Below are 18,124 nucleotides of genomic sequence, written 5' to 3' on the forward strand. Positions count from 1 at the left end.
CTTCAGTTGGCAGAGGTTTTCCTTTGGTTGCTAGGCCAGGGGAAGTGGCTCGCTGGGGTCTCAGCTGGCCTGGTACGTGCCCACCCAGGTAGCCCGGACCCCTCTCTGGCGGCCCAGGGCCTTTACAGAGTGGAAGGAGCCCCGGCCCCAGGGCAGGAAGCTCTCACACGCCCGGCTGTGTGACCCTGGACTGGTCTGTTCCCCTCCCCAATCTCCCCACCAAAATGGCGCTCATAATTCTGCCTTCCTCCCTGACCCGGAGCCCCATCCCGCAGGGACCTCAAACTCTGCAGGTCCAAAGCCGAGTTCAGCCCCTCGCCCACGGCCTGCTCTTCCTCCCGGGTTTCCAGCCAGGGCACCACCACCCACCCCGTTATGAACGTACCCTCCAAATCGCCTGTCCCCGCCCCTGTCACAGCCTCGCTAAGGCCCAGGCCCCTGGGCCGCGGTGGCCTCCTCTTTGGCCCGACCTCGGTTTCACCCTGCTCCCCTACGGGCCTCTTCCCAGGCCACTAAGCCTGGTCCCCCTTGCTCAGAATCCTTCAGTGGGTTTTGTGTTTGTGACCTTCATGTTTTCTTTGGTATGGGGGAAGGGCAGACTTTATGTTTTAAGGGCTCCTGCTGCCTCAAGAGAACTGAGGGTGGCTGACAGCCCCTCTCCACCCCCCGCGGCTCCTTTCCTGCCCGTCCTTCCTCCCTCCTGGTCCGGGTTCCTCTCACTGTGCGGGGGTCCTGCCTGCCCTCACCGGGAGGCCAGGGGTCCTCGGGGGTCCTGTGGCCCCTTGGTCTTGCCCTGACAGTGCAGCAGTCCCACGCTGGGCCCGCGTCAGCTTCCCGGCCCGCCTCCTCTGCCGGTCCTCAAGAGCACTAGGACCCCAGAGTCCTGCACAGGGCACAGGCCTGAGCGCAGAGCCTCTCGGGAAAGATGGCTGAATGGAAGAAGGGGAGAGAAATGACCATGTGCAGGCCAAGAGCACCCTCCTGATTCATGGGGAGAAGGGCGGTGGTCAAAGGGTGTTAGGGGCAGCAGAACCCAGTTGATGTGTAATCGGAACACCCGCCAAGGGGAGGCCTGGTGTGTAAAGAACAAGAGCAGCCATGCTCGGGTGTCCTGGGTCACAGCTTCTGTCACTGAGCACTCTGGGAAGGCCCCTACACACTTGGGCACCATTAATCCTCCCAGTGATGCTGTGAGGCAGGTAGCAGCAGCCCCGTTTTGTAGGTGGAGAACCTGAGGCTCAGAGAGGTTGGAGAAGCCCCGAGGTCAAACACTAACAGGAGAGGCCCTGGAACTGGAGCCCAGACCCTCCCCGCTCCGTGCCGGGCACTGGGCTTCCAGGGTTTAGAGCTTTTGGAAGCAAAGTGGTCACTTGGCTTTTGCCACTTGATGGGCTGGAGGGTGTTACATGGGTTGTAATCTGCAGGGCAGGAGCCGGTGGGGTCAGTAACTAGTGATCTCCACCCACTGGACTGGAAACAGCCACCGTCCTCAGCCAGGCCCAGCCAGCTGACTGCCTGGCCCCGTCCACTGAGATCCCGTGGCCCCCACTCTTGGGCTGCTGCTGCTACCTCGATAGGCGGATGAGCCTGGCCGGTGCCACAGGGAAGCTACAATGATGCACTGGTCAGCACTCATGTCTGCTGGGGAAGAGACAGGGACAGGGTCAGGACAGGGAGGAAAGCAATGGGGTAAGACGCCAGGCAAGTGGCTCCTACTCTCTGCCTTGGTTTCCCCCTCTGGAAAATGGGTCTACAGAAGAGCTCTGCTTCTTTTTGTTTGTTCGTTTTGTTTTGGTCCACTTTTAAATGAATTAGAGTATTTCCAAATGGCTGTGAGGCGAAATCCTGCCTGAGCACTCACTGTTGCCTACATGCTGTGTCAGGACTGCCGCGCGCGGAGGTGGCCGTGGGCACGGAGGTAACAGGCAGTCCCTGCCTCTCCGAGTGGAGTCCACCATGGTCACGCGAGAGAGGTGCACACAGACAGGGGAAGCTGCTTACCTGCCTGGGGACACCTGAAGGCCTCACAGCGGAGGAAACCTTTACAGGGGATTTAAAAAGAAAAAGTATACCAGAATCAGCCCCTCTGTTTGCTGTGTGGGAGAAGAGAGCGGTTCTTATGGGGTGGTTTCAACACTGAGCTACAAAATTGACCCGCTCCTGGAAAGTGTGAGCAGGGAATTTTAGATTATCCTTTCCTTGACGTCAAGTCAGCTGTTAAACCATTGCTCAGAAGCAAACAGGAGTGTCAGGTGGAGGTGGCAGGACAACAGTGCGAGCAGAGGAACAGCAGGGTGAGAAGGAGGCCTGTTTGGGAACAGGGAGTTCGGTGTTAGGAAGAGGATGGCGGGGGCTGGGGGAGGTCACCTTGGGGGCAACCCAGAAAAAGACAGGTGGGGCTGGGCACTGCCAGGTCGAGCGGGGTCATTCGTCCTTGAAGAGAGAAGGCGCTATGGAAGGGCTCTCGGGAGAACCTTCTAGCAGTTGCAGAGGAATGACCAGGGGGAGGGCCTGTGTCCAGAGGAGAAGGAACAAGGCTGCCCACAGGGGACAGGATGAAGGCGGCAGGTGGCTGAGCCACTCGGGAGACCTGGCGGGACTTGGCACCCCCTGGATGTGGAGTGAAGGGGAGGGGAGCATCGGAGGGAAGAGAGGCTGCCAAGTCCAGTCTGGGCGCCTGAGACACGGTGGGATGCCAGGTGGCTGTGCCTGGCACCAAGAGCACGGACGCGGGGTGGAGAGCATGGCGGTTCTTTCCTCCACCCAGTGCCCTTCCTCCGGGTGGAGGGCGGAGGCCTCAGTCACACCCCATCCCACCGCAGGTCCCTGGGGCGGGTCCTCAGGCCTGGAGTGCAGGAGATGGAGGTAAAAGCTCCAGCTTTCATGGCTCCCCAGGGCGCTGCAGCCCGGCGTTATGGCGGCAGCTGGGGCCCTGGAGGGGGAGCCGGTGCTCAGGAGGTCTGCAGCTCTGGGAGACGGCCCCCTGCTCTCCCGCCCTTTCGGAGAGCCCACTCTGGTGGCCCAGGGGAGCCGTCTGGGCCTCTCCCAGAAGGGAGGAGGGTCTGGTAACAGCCGCTGCGACCAGCTAGCTAACAAGAGAGGCTAATGGCAACCATGGCTCCATCTACTCAGCTGCTCTTCCCAGGCTTCCCTATCTACCACAGCACCCCAAAGTGGCTCCATCTTCCCCAATTCCCCAAGAGAAAACAGAGGCACAGGATGACTGATGACACGACCTGCCCAAGGGCACGCGGCTAACTAGCAAACTGTAGTGGCAGGATTCAAACCTAGGTCTGTGTGGATTATAGGCCGTGCCTTGTATGGTGACATGAGCTGCCCGGAATCAAACCAGGTGCCACGAGGAGAGCCAGAGATAGAAACCAGGACTCCAGCCCCATGGCCCCTTGGGGCTCTGCAGCCCTGTGGCCCTGCTGCTCGGCCTTGCTGCAGCTCCTGCCAGAGGTGCCAGCCCGGCGTGCCAAACCTGGCAGCAAGGACAGCAAGACTCAGAGCCAGCGGTGCTGGTGGCTGGCCCACAGGGGGTTAAGCCAGAGCCCTGAAGCTCTGGTCAGAAGCCCACCTAGGGCCGGGCACGGTGGCTCACGCCTGTAATCCTAGCACTCTGGGAGGCCGAGGCGGGTGGCTAGCTCAAGGTCAGGAGTTCGAGACCAGCCTGAGCAAGAGCGAGATCCCGTCTCTACTAAAAATACAAAGAAATGATCTGGACAGCTAAAAATATATATAGAAAAAAATTAGCCGGGCATGGTGGCACATGCCTGTAGTCCCAGCTACTCGGGAGGCTGAGGCAGGAGGATTGCTTGAGCCTAGGAGTTTGAGGTTGCTGTGAGCTAGGCTGACGCCACAGCACTCTAGCCAGGGCAACAGAGCGAGACTCTGTCTCAAAAAAAAAAAAAAGGAAAAAGACAAGAAGCCCACCCAGGGGAGCTGTAAGACCTTCCCAGAGGGGCACCACTGGTCCCTCTCCAGCCAGCCCTGGGCAAGACTTGGCTTTTCAGGTCAAGTCCTACAGATTAGGGGGTGGTGGGGGTCACAGATCCTGTATAGGGATCCTGTTAGGGACTAGTGGCTGTTGGGGTAGTTTAGAAATGTTAGGGTAACCTAGGTCACCCTAACATTTCTAAACTACCCCAACAGCGGCCTGGAATTCTCTTCAGTATGGTGAACGTTCATCTGACCCTCAACTCAGGAACCCCGTTCTCGCTCCAAGACAGCTATTGACTGAAGCCAGAGTCAAGAGACCAAGGCTCCTCCTGTCCTGGAGCTGCCGCCAAGCTCCTCTTGGGTGCTATTTGCTTATCTCTGAAGAGAAAACACAGAGCTGCGGCCCTACTCTGGGAACTGCTGAGAGCCTCCAATGAGCGAGGTCCAAGGAAGCCTCCCTTTTACTAATGAGCCCCACCCAACACCTGTGCAGATCTGCTTAAGGGCACCCAACTCTGAGGGCTGAAACGGCCAGACCCAGGTTTTGAACCGACATCTCAGTGCTGGAGAGAAGCCTGTTCGCCCCATGCCCACCCACCTCAGGTGCTGCTGTACCTGCATACAGCGGTGTCAAAGCCTGGGCACCTGCATTCAGGTGTGTCAAAGCCGAGCCCCGTTTCTGGTTTGCTGTGTGGCTCCAAGCAAATCCTTGGCCCTGCTTCCGCCCCCTGTACGATAGGAACGATAACTCCTGTGCCTCCCACCCTGGGACGGTTGCCGGGAGAGCTGATGACATAGTGGAAGGGAATGCCCTTCGAGAACGCGTCAGGGGAAACACAAACAGAAGGCATCCTTATTAATATTAGATGCCTGGGGTGTTTTGCTGCCAGCAGACGTTCAGCATTTTGCGGGGGGGGGGGGGGGGGGGGGGGGCGGGGAGCTGCCCGGGAGACACTCGGTTATTTCATTGGCTGCCACTGATAGTCTGGTGTGGGGGTGGCAGTGGGCTCTGCCCCCAGCCTCCCGCCAACTGTGGGCTCCTCTCCTGAGTTTGCCCCTGTTCTCCCGTCCCCCTTCGTTCCCTTGTAAACACGCCCTGGAGTCACCTCCAGTCAGGGAAAAGGGTCTGCTGTTCCTCAGGCGAGAGGCAACTTACCCGCCTTCCTCTCCCTCTGCCAAGCAGCGGCCAAAGCCCCACATTTCCCCCACGTGCACCAAGTGAGGAATTCATAACTATTCTGATTTTCTTTTTCTTTTCTTTCTTTCTTTTTTTTTTTTTGGCTCTACCGCCGAAAAGTTCAGTATTGTCTTCTGGTGAATAGTTAATTTAATTTTCCAAAGAAAATGATGGAACATTTGCCGCTAAAATTTATTGCAAGCTACCAGAGAGATAGTGCCAGCATAATTTTACGCAGAGCCCCAGGCTGCACCATAGGGGAGCAGGCTGCCTATTCATCCCGGACAAGCAAATGGAATTGACTACCCTGGAGATCAATCAGGACATTAAACACTGTGATGGATGTGGCAGCGCTCTTTAGTGTCTGAGATTTACGGGGTACCTTTCAGCAAGTGCTCCAGGAGCCTCCCCAACATCAATTAGGCCTCGTAACTAGGGGGGCCCCCCTCCGCCTCCACTGCTCAAAGGAGGGGCGTGGGCTCCTAGGACCTGGGCTATGCCAAATGCCACACAAGAAAGCCAATGTGCTGGCTCACTGGGTCTACACTGCAGTACAGAGACCACTGCTTCCCTGAGCAAAGAGTGGCTTAGAACAGAGGAACGTCAGGCTAGGAGACTCAGGCACTGGGGTCCAACCCCTGTATTTTCCAGAGAATAAAACTGAGTTTGTCGCGTTCTTGGGTACTCCCGTGCTTATTCCATGCTGGGCCTTCTGCCTGGGATGCACGTCCCCATCGGCTGATTCTGACTGCTCCTTCTGAACTCAGCGAGGCCGTTGCACCCTGCTCCCCTCCCCTCACTCACCCCAGCCAGGCAACCATAGAGGAACTCGGGATATGGCATGTGGCTGGGAATAGACTCTGGCCTAAGGTCACCCTTTACCAGCTGTGAGTCCTTGGGCAAGTGTTTTACGCTCTGTAGGCTTTAGTTTTCTCACCTGTTCGGTGGGGAACACTACACCTTGTAAGGTTGTGAGACGTGTAAGGGTGGGGAAGGCGTACATGGGATGAGAAAGAATTCTCACACAGTGCTTAGAATATATAGAAGTTTATTCATTTTCCCGAGAAAGAAGGAGAGAGATAGAAAGAGAAAGAGAGAGACAAGCGGGGAATGGCCGCGGCACACAGAGGAAGGAAGGAAGTGCCTGGCAGCTGAGGGGAAGTTGCTTGCTCTTTTAAAGGGTAAAAATGGCTTATTTTATTTTCCCTGTTTCAGCAGACTGATAACAGAAGTGGCTGAGAGAGGTCAGGGAGTTATTTATTTCTTTTTCTTTCTCTGTGAGGCCAGGTTATCTGAGTCCTTGGAATCTGGTTTTTTGGCAGGAACTGAGGCAGAGAGCTGGAGCAGGGAGCTCGCACCCTACTGCCTGCTGGGGCTCTTCAAGACTGAGAAAGAACTCTCAGAGAGAGCAAGTTAGGTCACGGATGTTTTAATTAAAACAAAGCATAGCTGTGCTGTGAGTTTATTTCCCCTACTTTCTGTTAGATAGATCATTTCCCTCTGTTTGATAGGTTATTAGTAAGATCACCTTTTAAGACTTGATTCAGACAATGTATGTAAAGGGCTCAGCACAGCATCTTGGGTATAAAAGGCCCTCAAAAACAGTTATTTTTGTCTCTATTTACATACTTTGTATAAGATCTGCCAACACATTCACAGGTTAAAGCTTAAAGGTATCTTGAAAGATTACCTATTTCAAGTTGCCACTTTATAGATGAAAATGAAGGGGGAGTCCCGGGGAAGCTGGAAGATGTGGGAGGCAGCTGGGACAGGGGAAGGCCAAGCTCTCCAGGCCTGAGTCCAGCTGGGGCTCCACAGCTCACTGACTGCCTCTCTGGTCATGTCCCTGTCCCATTTCTTCATCCAGAAGGCAGGAGTAACGATGCCCACTTTGGACACGTTGGATTAGTCAAGGATATATAATGCACCTGACACATAATACGTTCTTAGTAAGTAATTTATTTGCCAAAAATTCTGTTTCATTTTGTTCCAGTTCTACTACTTGCTGTGTGACCTTGCGTGAACTGCCTCCCGAGAGTCTGAATTCTTTTTTTTTTTTTTTTTTTTTTGAGACAGAGTCTCACTCTGTTGCCCGGGCTAGAGTGAGTGCCATGGCGTCAGTCTAGCTCACAGCAACCTCAAACTCCTGGGCTCAAGCGATCCTACTGCCTCAGCCTCCCGAGTAGCTGGGACTACAGGCATGCGCCACCATGCCTGGCTAATTTTTTGTATATATATATTTTAGTTGTCCATATAATTTCTTTCTATTTTTAGTAGAGACGGGGTCTCACTCTTGCTCAGGCTGGTCTTGAACTCCTGACCTCGAGTGATCCACCCGCCTCGGCCTCCCAGAGTGCTAGGATTACAGGCGTGAGCCACCGCGCCCGGCCGAGTCTGAATTCTTGACTCTTCCCTACTCTTTCCCCACGGATGGGTAACGTACATGAAAGTTCTTTATAAGCTGAGGATCTAAGCAGCTCTTCTTCATTTGGGCTCCCCACGAAGACTAAAAACCCTAGGGCTAGATGGAATTGTGGCAGCGTGTCACCCCACACGGACTTCTTACACAGTTATTAGTCAAGCCTCCTTTAGCTCAGCAGCAGCTAACCAAACCCATCTGTTACGATCAGTGTGCTCTCTGGACGTTCCAGCCTCCTCAGCCCACTCTTATGTAGACCCAAACAAAAACCCCGAGAGACAGCGTGAAATGCGACCAGGCTGACCATCCCTTTCAGAAAGAGAGTAAAAAGTGCACTTAGGGCTGGCGTTTGCAGCCCTGCAGCCTCGCAGACACACCCAGACTCTGGCAGCAGCGGGGCTGCCCTGCCAGCCTGGGAGGAAGAGCCCCACTCTCTGCCAGCCTCGCCCACAGCACTGGACCCATTTTCACAGTCCCCAGGGGCCCATTCTGCAGCTAAAGAGCTTTCAGCCAAACCCATCCGAGGCATAAGGCCAGAGGATTCCTCCCCTAATCATCTCCGTCTTCTCCTCCCTCCGTCCGTGTGGATACACCACCAGGTCAGGTTACTCCTCCAGGTTAGGATATGAGCCTGCCTCAAAAACTGCCAATGGCTCCCACTGCCGGGAGGGCTGCTTAGGACTGTTCAGGTAGCAGGGCCTCAGGATGTCACACAGCTCTTTGTGGAACACTCTTAACACAGTGGCACATTTAGTTCTACCATACAAACAAGAAACAATTAACAGCTAGCGGAAAGTATTTTTATGTATTCAGCAAAATCACACCATATATCCACAAAACAAAAGCTCTGGAGGGTCAGTGGCTGCAACCTCCTTTGTTAATATCAACTTGCCATTGTCTGTTCACTTTGGAATCTGTTCACATTCCCTGCCCACCATCACGAAGCACTTAGCGCTCTTTACCTGAGGTTACTGTGCAGTGAATTCCTGTCCCTTGAGCCAAGGTGAGGGGGAATCAATCCTAGTGAGGTCACTGCTCTGGAGCCAGATTGCCTGGTTTCAAATCCTGACTCTCATTTATAAGCTGCCTGAATTTGGGCAAGTCATACAACCTCTTTGAGCCTCAGTTTCTTCATCTGTAAAAGAGGGGTAATGTTAATAATAGCATTTAACTTATGGGGTATTGTGAGGACTGAAGGGGTTTAATACGGGTAAAGTGCTAGGCCAGTGCCTGGTGTACATACAGTAAATGTAATTACTTCATGGTATCATGATGACCACTTCTACCCAGCAAGTACTGGTTAAGTGAACAGCTGCTTGGAGCTGGGGCGAGACAGCCATGACAGGAGGGAACAAAAGGCAGCAAGACCAACCAGTTCAGCTCTGAGGCAAGGCATCACGCAAAGGCGCCACCTGGGACACCCCTCCAGAGCATACCTTCTGCTGGGGGTCCTCTGCAGCTCCAGCTCTGCCATCTCTCCTGCCTCCCAATTACAGCACCCAATAGAGACGAGGAGTAAATGGAGAAGTCCCTGAGCAAGGTTAGCCCCCTTGGGAAGAGCCTCAAAGATAGCAACAAGATATAAAAATTACTTTCACAAGGGTGATTCAAGCCACGTGGCCTTGGGCAAGTCACAGTACCTTCTTATCTGTGCCTCAGTAACCCCATCTGTACAACAAGGGGCTGTTGTACAGATCGATGGGCTCTGACATCCTAGGGTTCTAGGATTCTAACAGACATTACTTTGCAAAGAGGCATCATTTTACTGCTTTCCTCTCATCCCATTAAAAGAAGGTTGAAACGCCAAGACAATCTTTTTATTTTTTTTTGAGATAGGGTCTCTCCCTGTCACCCAGGCTAGAGTGGAGGGGTGTGATCATATTCAACCTCTAACTCCTGGGCTCAAGTGATCTTCCTGCCTCAGCCTCCCGAGTAGCTGAGACTACAGGTGTGCACCATCACACCAAGTTAATTTTTCTGTTTTTTGAAGAGACGGGGGTCTTGCTTTTGCTCAGGCTGGTCTTGAACTTCTGACCTCAAGTGATCCTCCAGCCTCGGCCTCCCAAAGTGCTGGAATTAGAGGTGGGAGCCACCACGCACAGCCCAAAGACAACTTTTTTGTGTGTGTGTGACAGAGTCTTCCTCTGTTGCCTGGGCTAGAGTGTGGTGGTGTCATTGCAGCTCACTGAAATCTCACTCCTGGGCTCAAGTGATCCTCCTGCCTCAGCCTCCCGAGTAGTTGGGAGTACAGGTGTGCACCATGATGCCTAATTTTTTATTTTTAGTAGTGATGGGGGTCTCACTCTTGCTCAGGCTGGAAACGGTAACTTTTCAAAGTGTTTCTTCTGTGGTGTGCATGAACTAGCTAGCACCAAAAAAAAAAAAAGTGTTTCACAGCAAGTGATTATGACCCAAATCCAAAAAGGACCAACTAGTCAGTTGAGGAAGGGCCCCAGGCTGGCCACACAAAGGGACTGTCTGGGGTCCCTGGCCCGCCCTTCATTTATCACCGATGCAGGTCACGACTCCTACTCCTGCTGACTGCTCCAGGGCAGTTCACTCCATTTACTCCCCTACCTACCCACGCTTTCCTGCGGGCCTGTTAAAAGCCTCACCAGCCTCTGTGCTTGGGCCTGCACCCACACAAGCCTGCCGCCCTGGTGACAGTCTGGATCTCGGCTAGAGCTGGGGCAGCTGAGAGAGTGCCAGAGGTGACCACACGTTCTGCCAACTCGTGGGGCTGCCTGAGTTCTAAGAGAGCCCAAAGGAAGCTATTAGGAGGGCAAATGAATGGACGGAGAATTCTCTGAGCAGGATTTTAAATACTTTATAATAATATCAAACTTTGCATAAGAGGCCATACTGTGTCTCAAAGTGGCTCCTTCTTCTCCACTCTCCCTTCTTTACAGACACAAAGTGCTATAAACTGACAAAACCTGAAAATGAAACAGAAAATTAAACTTAATTTAAGCCAACTAAATACATTCAGCAGGGTCAGGCTCAGTCGGGTCTGCGTTTGTCACACTAGCTGTGGCTTTCTGAAGGCCACGCTTTGTAGCTGCGCTTTTCACTCTGCCTTTGCCCTTCAGCAATTACGTTAGGTTGATCAGGCTGGTGGGAACATTCATGTTTACAATCTTGCCTAAAACTTAGAGCTCTCCATGAACAAGACAGGCAAAGAAAAAATAATAGATGAATTTTTATTCCCTCTCTTCAATTTTCTCTTTCTTTCAGAGGCTAGGCATATTTCCGATAGTGTTTAAGGCTTTATTACAGATTTATGGAAAGGCTTTATTATCGATTTGCTAGATAATTAGAAAATTTCAAAAAATAATTGTTTAGAACCACAAATAATTAAAAAGAAACATAATAATAGTCCCATAAAAAAGCATTCTGGCATCTTCTAGAAATTTTTCCTCAAATTCTGAAATGTAGCTCTTCCATGCTTTCCAATGATTGTTATGACATCCCTGAAGTTCCATAATTCCAGCTGATTACTCTGACATAGTTTTTCTTCTTAAGATGTGATCATGATTCATTTTTTCTTCAATATCTCAGTCATTTCAGGAACTACCTGCAAATTTTAAAAAAACGTAATTAAGCAACTTGAGCCTTCACCGTGATATGGTCACAGCTCCTTCAGCGGTACACGGAGGCCAAAAGAACAATGCAAATCACTGTTGAGGCACAAAGTGTCCCTTCTGCCCCACCCAGGAGCCCCCTGCTCTCCCGGACTGCCCCCCGGGGAGGGCCAGACTGTCCCACACAAGGCTGGCGGGGCCCGAGCCCACTCACTGCCCAGGAGCCTGTGACACAACCACAAATGTCAAGAAGGCACCATGGAAAACGGGAAGTCCGTTTTTTCTTGTCTGGGCTGAGCAGTGTGTATTTTTTACCTTCGTGTTTTCCCTGGCATCTTCCCACCCTCACTGCGTCCCTGGAGTCCACACCGAAGTCTCTAGCTTAGTCACGACTCCAGTCACCCTCTGCTAGTGCTTGTTCTCTCATTGTTCATTCATCGTTCCTTTTACATTTTGGTTGCTTTCTCAGCACGTTACTATCATTTGGCACATAAAAATGTGCTGCACGCTGAACATTCAGTATTCTCGCTCTTTATTAAAATCAAGACCTTGTGCTAATGCGGTGGTGCCGGTCAGCAGACGCAGTGAGGAATCATAGCAGGGGAAACTGCCCGAGTTGGCTCCCATTTTAAAAAGGATTAATCATTAACCCTTAGTCTTGGCAGTTCAGAGGCTGCAGCTGGAGCCTCCAGTGTAGAACCACTTTGCAACCGCCTGGACAACAGGAGAGAGCTGTAGGTGGGGGCTGCAGGGAATGTCACACAGACCTTCTGAAAAGTAGCCCAGCCACTTGTGTAAAATATCAATTACCCAGCCTTCCAAGGGGCTGTCGGCTGCCCTAGCTCACAAAGATCCCAGCTGAACTCGCCACTGATGAATATAGCCTCTCAATTATTTAAGAGAGCTACATTTCCATTAGGTGGAAATAATGTGTTCGTACAAAATTTATTAAGGAAATTGTCGACATGTTGTTTCTTCCGAATGTCACTTTGTCTCCAGCCTATTAAAAGGCCCATGTTTACCATGGAGCCAGCAGGCAATCGCTCAGGGCGGCATTAAGTGCTGGCACCATTTCTCCCAGCTCTCCCCAGCGGAGAGACTATGAGCTCATGCCTGTCACACAGATGCCACGCTAACTGAACCTCGCGTGGGACCTGTGTGCTTCATGAAAACTAGGCTGGAGCCCAGCTTCTTTCCCCAGGAAGCAAAATATTAATTTGATTTAGAATATACAATTTTTAAAAACCTTACGGGATGTCCTCCTACCACATTCCCCACAAAATGGCTGAGAGGATTTTTTTCTCCCCATCGTCTAAATCTTTTTTATTAGACCAACCGCAGACTTTCCGAGCTTATCACACACTACTTTATTTAGGGAAAAGAAAACGCTAACTTGGGCCTGAACATCCTGAAAGATCTGGATTCTTGTTTCTATTCTCTCTTAGATATTGCAGAGGCAGCTCCCTTCCGGTAAGACCAAATAAGAGGAAATTTAAGTTTAAAGAAAGATATAAGTCGCAGTATAAGTATGTTCCACTCATTCACTTAGTACTTCCTCGGGGCAGAGCTAAGGGAGACAGACAGAGTCCCGCCTCCCAGCTGGTGAGAACAGACAGAAGCCTATGAACCGCCCAGTCAGAGAAGTGCTCATCGTATGCTGGAATGGAGGAGAATGTGGATCAGGAAAATCCAGATCATCAACCTAGAGAAGAAAAGGATTCTGGGAAAGAAATGAGAAGGCAGACAGAGATGAACCCTGCAAGGTTCCAGAGAGAGGAAACAGATTATGATGACCGTCATCATGAATAGCTGTGCTTGGGAGAAGAGAAAAAGAGGTTTCAAAGATAGGTGGTATGCCAAGTACATTCAGTGGGGACAGAATAAATAGTCTCTTCAACAGATGGTGCTGCGACAAATAGATACCACATGCAAAAGAAGCTGGACCTCTACCTCATACCATCTATAAAAATTAACTCAAAATGCATCAACAGCCTAAATAGCTGAGCTAAAACTCCATAAAACTCTTAGCAGAAAACATAATGGTGAATCTTCATGACCTTAGATTTGGCAATGAATTTTTAGATATGACACCCAAAGCACAAGCAACAACAACAAAAAGATAAATTGGACTTCATCAAAATTTAAAACTTTGTGCATCAAAGGATATTATTATACCAAGAAGGTGAAAAGATAACCTATAGGAGAAAATATTTGGAAATCATCTATCTGAGAAGTGTTTAGTATCCAGAATATATAATGAACTCCTTCAAGTCAACCCAAAAGACAGATAAACCAGCTAAAACATGGGCAAAGGACTTGGATAGACATGTCTCCAAAGAAGATATACAGATTGCCAATAAGCACATGAAAAGATGTTCAACATCATGAGCCCTCAGGGAAATGCAAATCAAAACCACCAGGAGATACCACTTCACACCCAATAGGGTGGCTACAGTCAAAAAGACACAGTAGCAAGTGCTAGTGAGCATATGGAGAAACTGGAGCCCTCACACATTTTTGGTGAGAATGTAAAATGTGACAGCCACTTTCTTTTTGAGACGGGATCTTGCTCTGTTGCCCAGGCTGGAGTGCAGTGGCCCAATCAGAGCTCATGGCAGCCTCAAACTCCTGACTTCCCAAAGTGCTAGGATTACAGGTGTGAGCCACCACGCGCAGCCAAGACAGCCACTTTCAAAACTGCCTGACAAGTCTTCAAAATGTTAAATATAGACTTACCATGTGACCCAGCAATTCCATTCCTAGACATATACCCAAAAGAAATTAAAACACATGTCTGCAGAAAACCTTCTACATGAATGTTCACAGCAGTATTATAAATGATAGCCAAAAAGGGGAAAAAATCAAAATGTCGGCCGGGCGCGGTGGCTCACGCCTGTAATCCTAGCACTCTGGGAGGCCGAGGTGGGTGGATCGTTTGAGCTCAGGAGTTCGAGACCAGCCTGAGCAAGAGTGAGACCTCATCTCTACTAAAAATAGAAAGAAATTATATGGACAGCTAAAAATATATATAGAAAAAATTAGCCGGGCATGGTGGTGCATGCCTGTAGTCCCAACTACTCGGGAGGCTGAGACAGGAGGATCCCTTGAGCTCAGGAGTTTGAGGTTGCTGTGAGCTAGGCTGACGCCACGGCACTCACTCTAGCCTGGGCAACAGAGTGAGACTCTGTCTCAAAAAAAAAAAAAAAAAAAAAAAAAAAAAACAACAAAATGTCCATCTGATGATAAATGGACAAAATGTGGCATATCCATTCAATTGATATTATGTGGCAAGAAAAAGAAATAAAGTACTGACAGATGCTACAACATGGATGAACCTTGAAAACCTTATGCTGAGTGCAAGAAGCCAGTCACAAAACACCACATGTTACATGATTCCATTGCTATGAAATGTCCAGGATTGGCAAATCTACAGAGACAGGAGCTGGCGGCAGGAAGGGAGTGAATGCTAATAGGTGTGGGGTTTCTTTCTGGTGTGATGAAAATGTTCTGGAATTAGATAGTGGCTGCATAACTTGGTGAAGATATTAAAACTCACTGAATTGCACATTTTAAGATGGTGAGTTTTACGGTATATGAATTTTATCTCAGTAAAACTGTTATATTAAAAAAAAAAAGCCACACTCAAGTGGTGCCCTATGCCCTGTCCCTTTAACTCTGATTTACAATATTAATATTTACCATTTATTGAGCACCTACTATGTACCTGGATGTAAGGAAATACAAACAGGTAGGCTAATATTTATCACAGACTGTACTAGGTCCAATATAATCTCATTTAATCTTCATCAGAGCCTTTAAGGAGGGTAGTGCAATATTTATATTACTGATAAAGAAGCTGACGTTCAGAGAGATTAAATAATTTGGCCAAGATAATTTAACTAGTATGTGGCCAAGACAGAATTTGAATTAAAGCTCTTAATCCCTGTACTGTATTATTTGTTTTATGAGGAGAAAAAAGACTTGTCCTTTCTATAATAACTTATGATTGTTGAAGGAGAAGTGAAACCGTAAATATAAGAGAATCAAATGTTATGCATATACATCTCTACTCCAGACATGGTTACATTTGGTGAACAAAATATCACCTAGGGAATTATTAGTCTAACAGCTGTATGCATGGTACAGTTTGCAACTTAAAATTTTTATACAACAGTGTAGTCTAAAAAAGTCCTTTTTGTATAGCTGTTATCTGATTTATATTTTCTTTAGATCTTAATCTAAAATAGATAATGCTAATTCTCATTCACAATTTGTATAATTGTATTTTTAAAAGTTATACCAGGCTGGGCATGGTGGCTCACGCCTGTAATCCTATCACTCTGGGAGACTGAAGCCGGATCACTCGAGGTCAGGAGTTCAAGACCAGCCTGAGCAAGAGCGAGACCCCATCTCTACTAAAAATACAAAGAAATGATCTGGACAGCTAAAAATATTTATAGAAAAAAATTAGCTGGGCATGGTGGCGTATGCCTGTAGTCCCTGATACTCGGGAGGCTGAGGCAGTAGGATCGCTTGAGCCCAGGAGTTTGAGGTTGCTGTGAGCTAGGCTGACGCCACGGCACTCACTCTAGCCTGGGCAACAAAGTGAGACTCTGTCTCAAAAAAAAAAAAAAAGTTATACCATTAAATATTTGATTTTTTAAAAAACAGGGGGTGGTGCCAGTGAGGAGTATATTTACCAAACCGCCTTGTCTGCTCTTCTGTCAGAATTACTCTACTCTTCATCTGCGATACGGTCTTTCTGTTTCAGCTGAGAAAATGGTTTGCTGGGTACTGTCTAGGTTCCTCGAGTCTGTCGAACGTGTGCTACTTCTCACCGCCACTTAGCCAAGGTAGAGCAGCAGGGGTGACCCACCCGCTGTGGTGCCTGATGAGCCGGAGAGAACAGAAGCAGGAGGCTGGCTTAGCTGTGCCAATCGCCTGCTGAGTGACTATCCCAGAACACATCTCTCTGGGACAGGCAACTTAAAAAGAGGGTACCTGGCTTGTGTTACTCATGTAGTAACAAACGGGACTCTGCATTATTTTTAATATTTTCATAACCTTTAATTATAAGTTTTTCCCCAAACTCTATTTTAAAGGACTGATTAATTTCTCTCCCTTTATATTAATCAAAGACATATGTAACTGTACTTCAGAACTTCGGAGCTGCATGATATCACTGCCCTAATAAAATTCTAGCCAAAGCAATAAACATGATGATCTTGGTCCAAACAGTCTCTCTAGAGTCAAATGTGGGCTTCTTACAACACCAAAAATAGCTTGAGAAACGGAGGTTGGAAGTCAGCTGACTGGATGATTTTTGAGGTCCCTTTCCACCTCAGTATCTGAGGACTCCCCCTCAGTGAGCTACCTCTTTGGGTTCACACACACACTCTTTCTTGCCAAACCTAGGAGCTGCCCTTAATGCAAGAGGCACAGTGCGTGTGACATGACTCTATCAATAACTGTGATACAGAAGCTCTGGCTCCAAGACGAGCGTCCACACTGGAGGAACACTGAAAATTTTCAACTGTTCAGTGCTTCATCTTTTTATCATGTGACTTGTAATAACTACTATGTAAGCAGACAGAAAAACAATGTAAAATAAACAAAATTACTTATAAGTTTATTAACATATTCTCTTGAGGAAAAATAAAAGCCAACTACAGTACATGACTATCTGCAAACATGTCAATATGGTACATGGCTGGGGTTCAGAAAGTGTTTAATTTAGCTTTTAAATAAAAGGAACATTTACCTCTCTATCCACACCTACCTAAATTCTTGCTACTTGAACAAAGTTATCATCGCATAAACAAAAAATTTTTCTTTTTCAAGCTAGCTCCCCTTCCCATTGGGCCACCTTAGTGGCCAAATGACTGCCATTTACTGTTTGTTCGTACATACCTGGGCCAGGCAACAGGAGCAGCTGACCTACCTGAACCCCAAATTTCAGATACAGGGTCACTGGCGGGGGTACATATTCTTCCCAAGCAAGATCTAGGCTCTTTGGGGGCTTCCTGGGGGCAAGAATGCCCTGCACTGAACTGGAGTAACAGCCCAACCCGGTCTCCACATGGAGTCTGAGCCATTACTCAGGAATCACCGAGCAGCTACAAGAGCTCACATCCATCTTCACTGAGCAAACACACATATACTTCCGGGTACAAATGCACTCTCAACGGGCACTCACTAGTTCATCCAGATCACATGCAGTGCTGGTGAAGTTATGGTAATGGGTCAATCCTCTTGCTGCAGGGACCATCCTGGCTCTGTTATCAGGCTACAGCCCACAGCCTCTTCCAGGGGGTCGATGTGAGGGGTTCCTCACTCCAGCAAACCCACTTCTCCTAGGGTCGGACGCTACTTCCAGGGTGTCAATGGATTGCACATGTGATTCCTGCACAAGGTAACCTAGAAGCTGGTAGGCAGGTCTGGGGGCGGGGGAAGAAGAAGCCAGGCCATGCATAAGTCATGACCTTAAAGGTCATGACTTTCAAATGTGCTATGAGTATCACGGGCTCATCACCTATAATTCACTTAATTAATTAGTATCATTAAAGTAATTTTTCTCGTGGGAAGGGCAAATATGGGGGTGATGGCGGGGCAGAAAGCACATTCGAAAGTGAAGGGTGGCCGGGCGCGGTGGCTCACGCCTGTAATCCTAGCACTCTGGGAGGCCGAGGCGGGTGGATCGCTCAAGGTCAGGAGTTTGAGACCAGCCTGAGCGAGACCCCGTCTCTACTAAAAATAGAAAGACATTATATGGACAACTAAAAATCTATATAGAAAAAATTAGCCGGGCATGGTGGCGTATGCCTGTAGTCCCAGCTACTCGGGAGGCTGAGGCAGCAGGATCGCTTAAGCTGAGGAGTCTGAGGTTGCTGTGAGCTAAGCTGACGCCACGGCACTCACTCTAGCCTGGGCAACAAAGTGAGACTCTGTCTCAACAAAAAAAAAAAAAAAGAAAGTGAAGGGTGCGAGGAGTGGGAGTCAGTGTCC

The 18,124-nt window shown here is 49.2% G+C and overlaps 1 protein-coding gene across 1 annotated transcript in view; it reads right to left on the reverse strand.

Annotated features, from left to right (window-relative positions):
* Positions 1-10,720: 10,720 nt before the first annotated feature.
* ETFA (electron transfer flavoprotein subunit alpha) overlaps positions 10,721-18,124 on the reverse strand; it is a 76,643-nt gene continuing 69,239 nt past the window's right edge. The window contains exon 12 of the mRNA XM_069457022.1: positions 10,721-11,112. Coding sequence (XP_069313123.1) covers positions 11,074-11,112 — 39 coding nt within the window. The 3' untranslated portion in view covers positions 10,721-11,073. The remainder of the gene's footprint in view (positions 11,113-18,124) is intronic.

This window comes from Eulemur rufifrons, chromosome 2, assembly GCF_041146395.1.
Source record: "Eulemur rufifrons isolate Redbay chromosome 2, OSU_ERuf_1, whole genome shotgun sequence".
Lineage (NCBI taxonomy): Eukaryota > Metazoa > Chordata > Mammalia > Primates > Lemuridae > Eulemur > Eulemur rufifrons.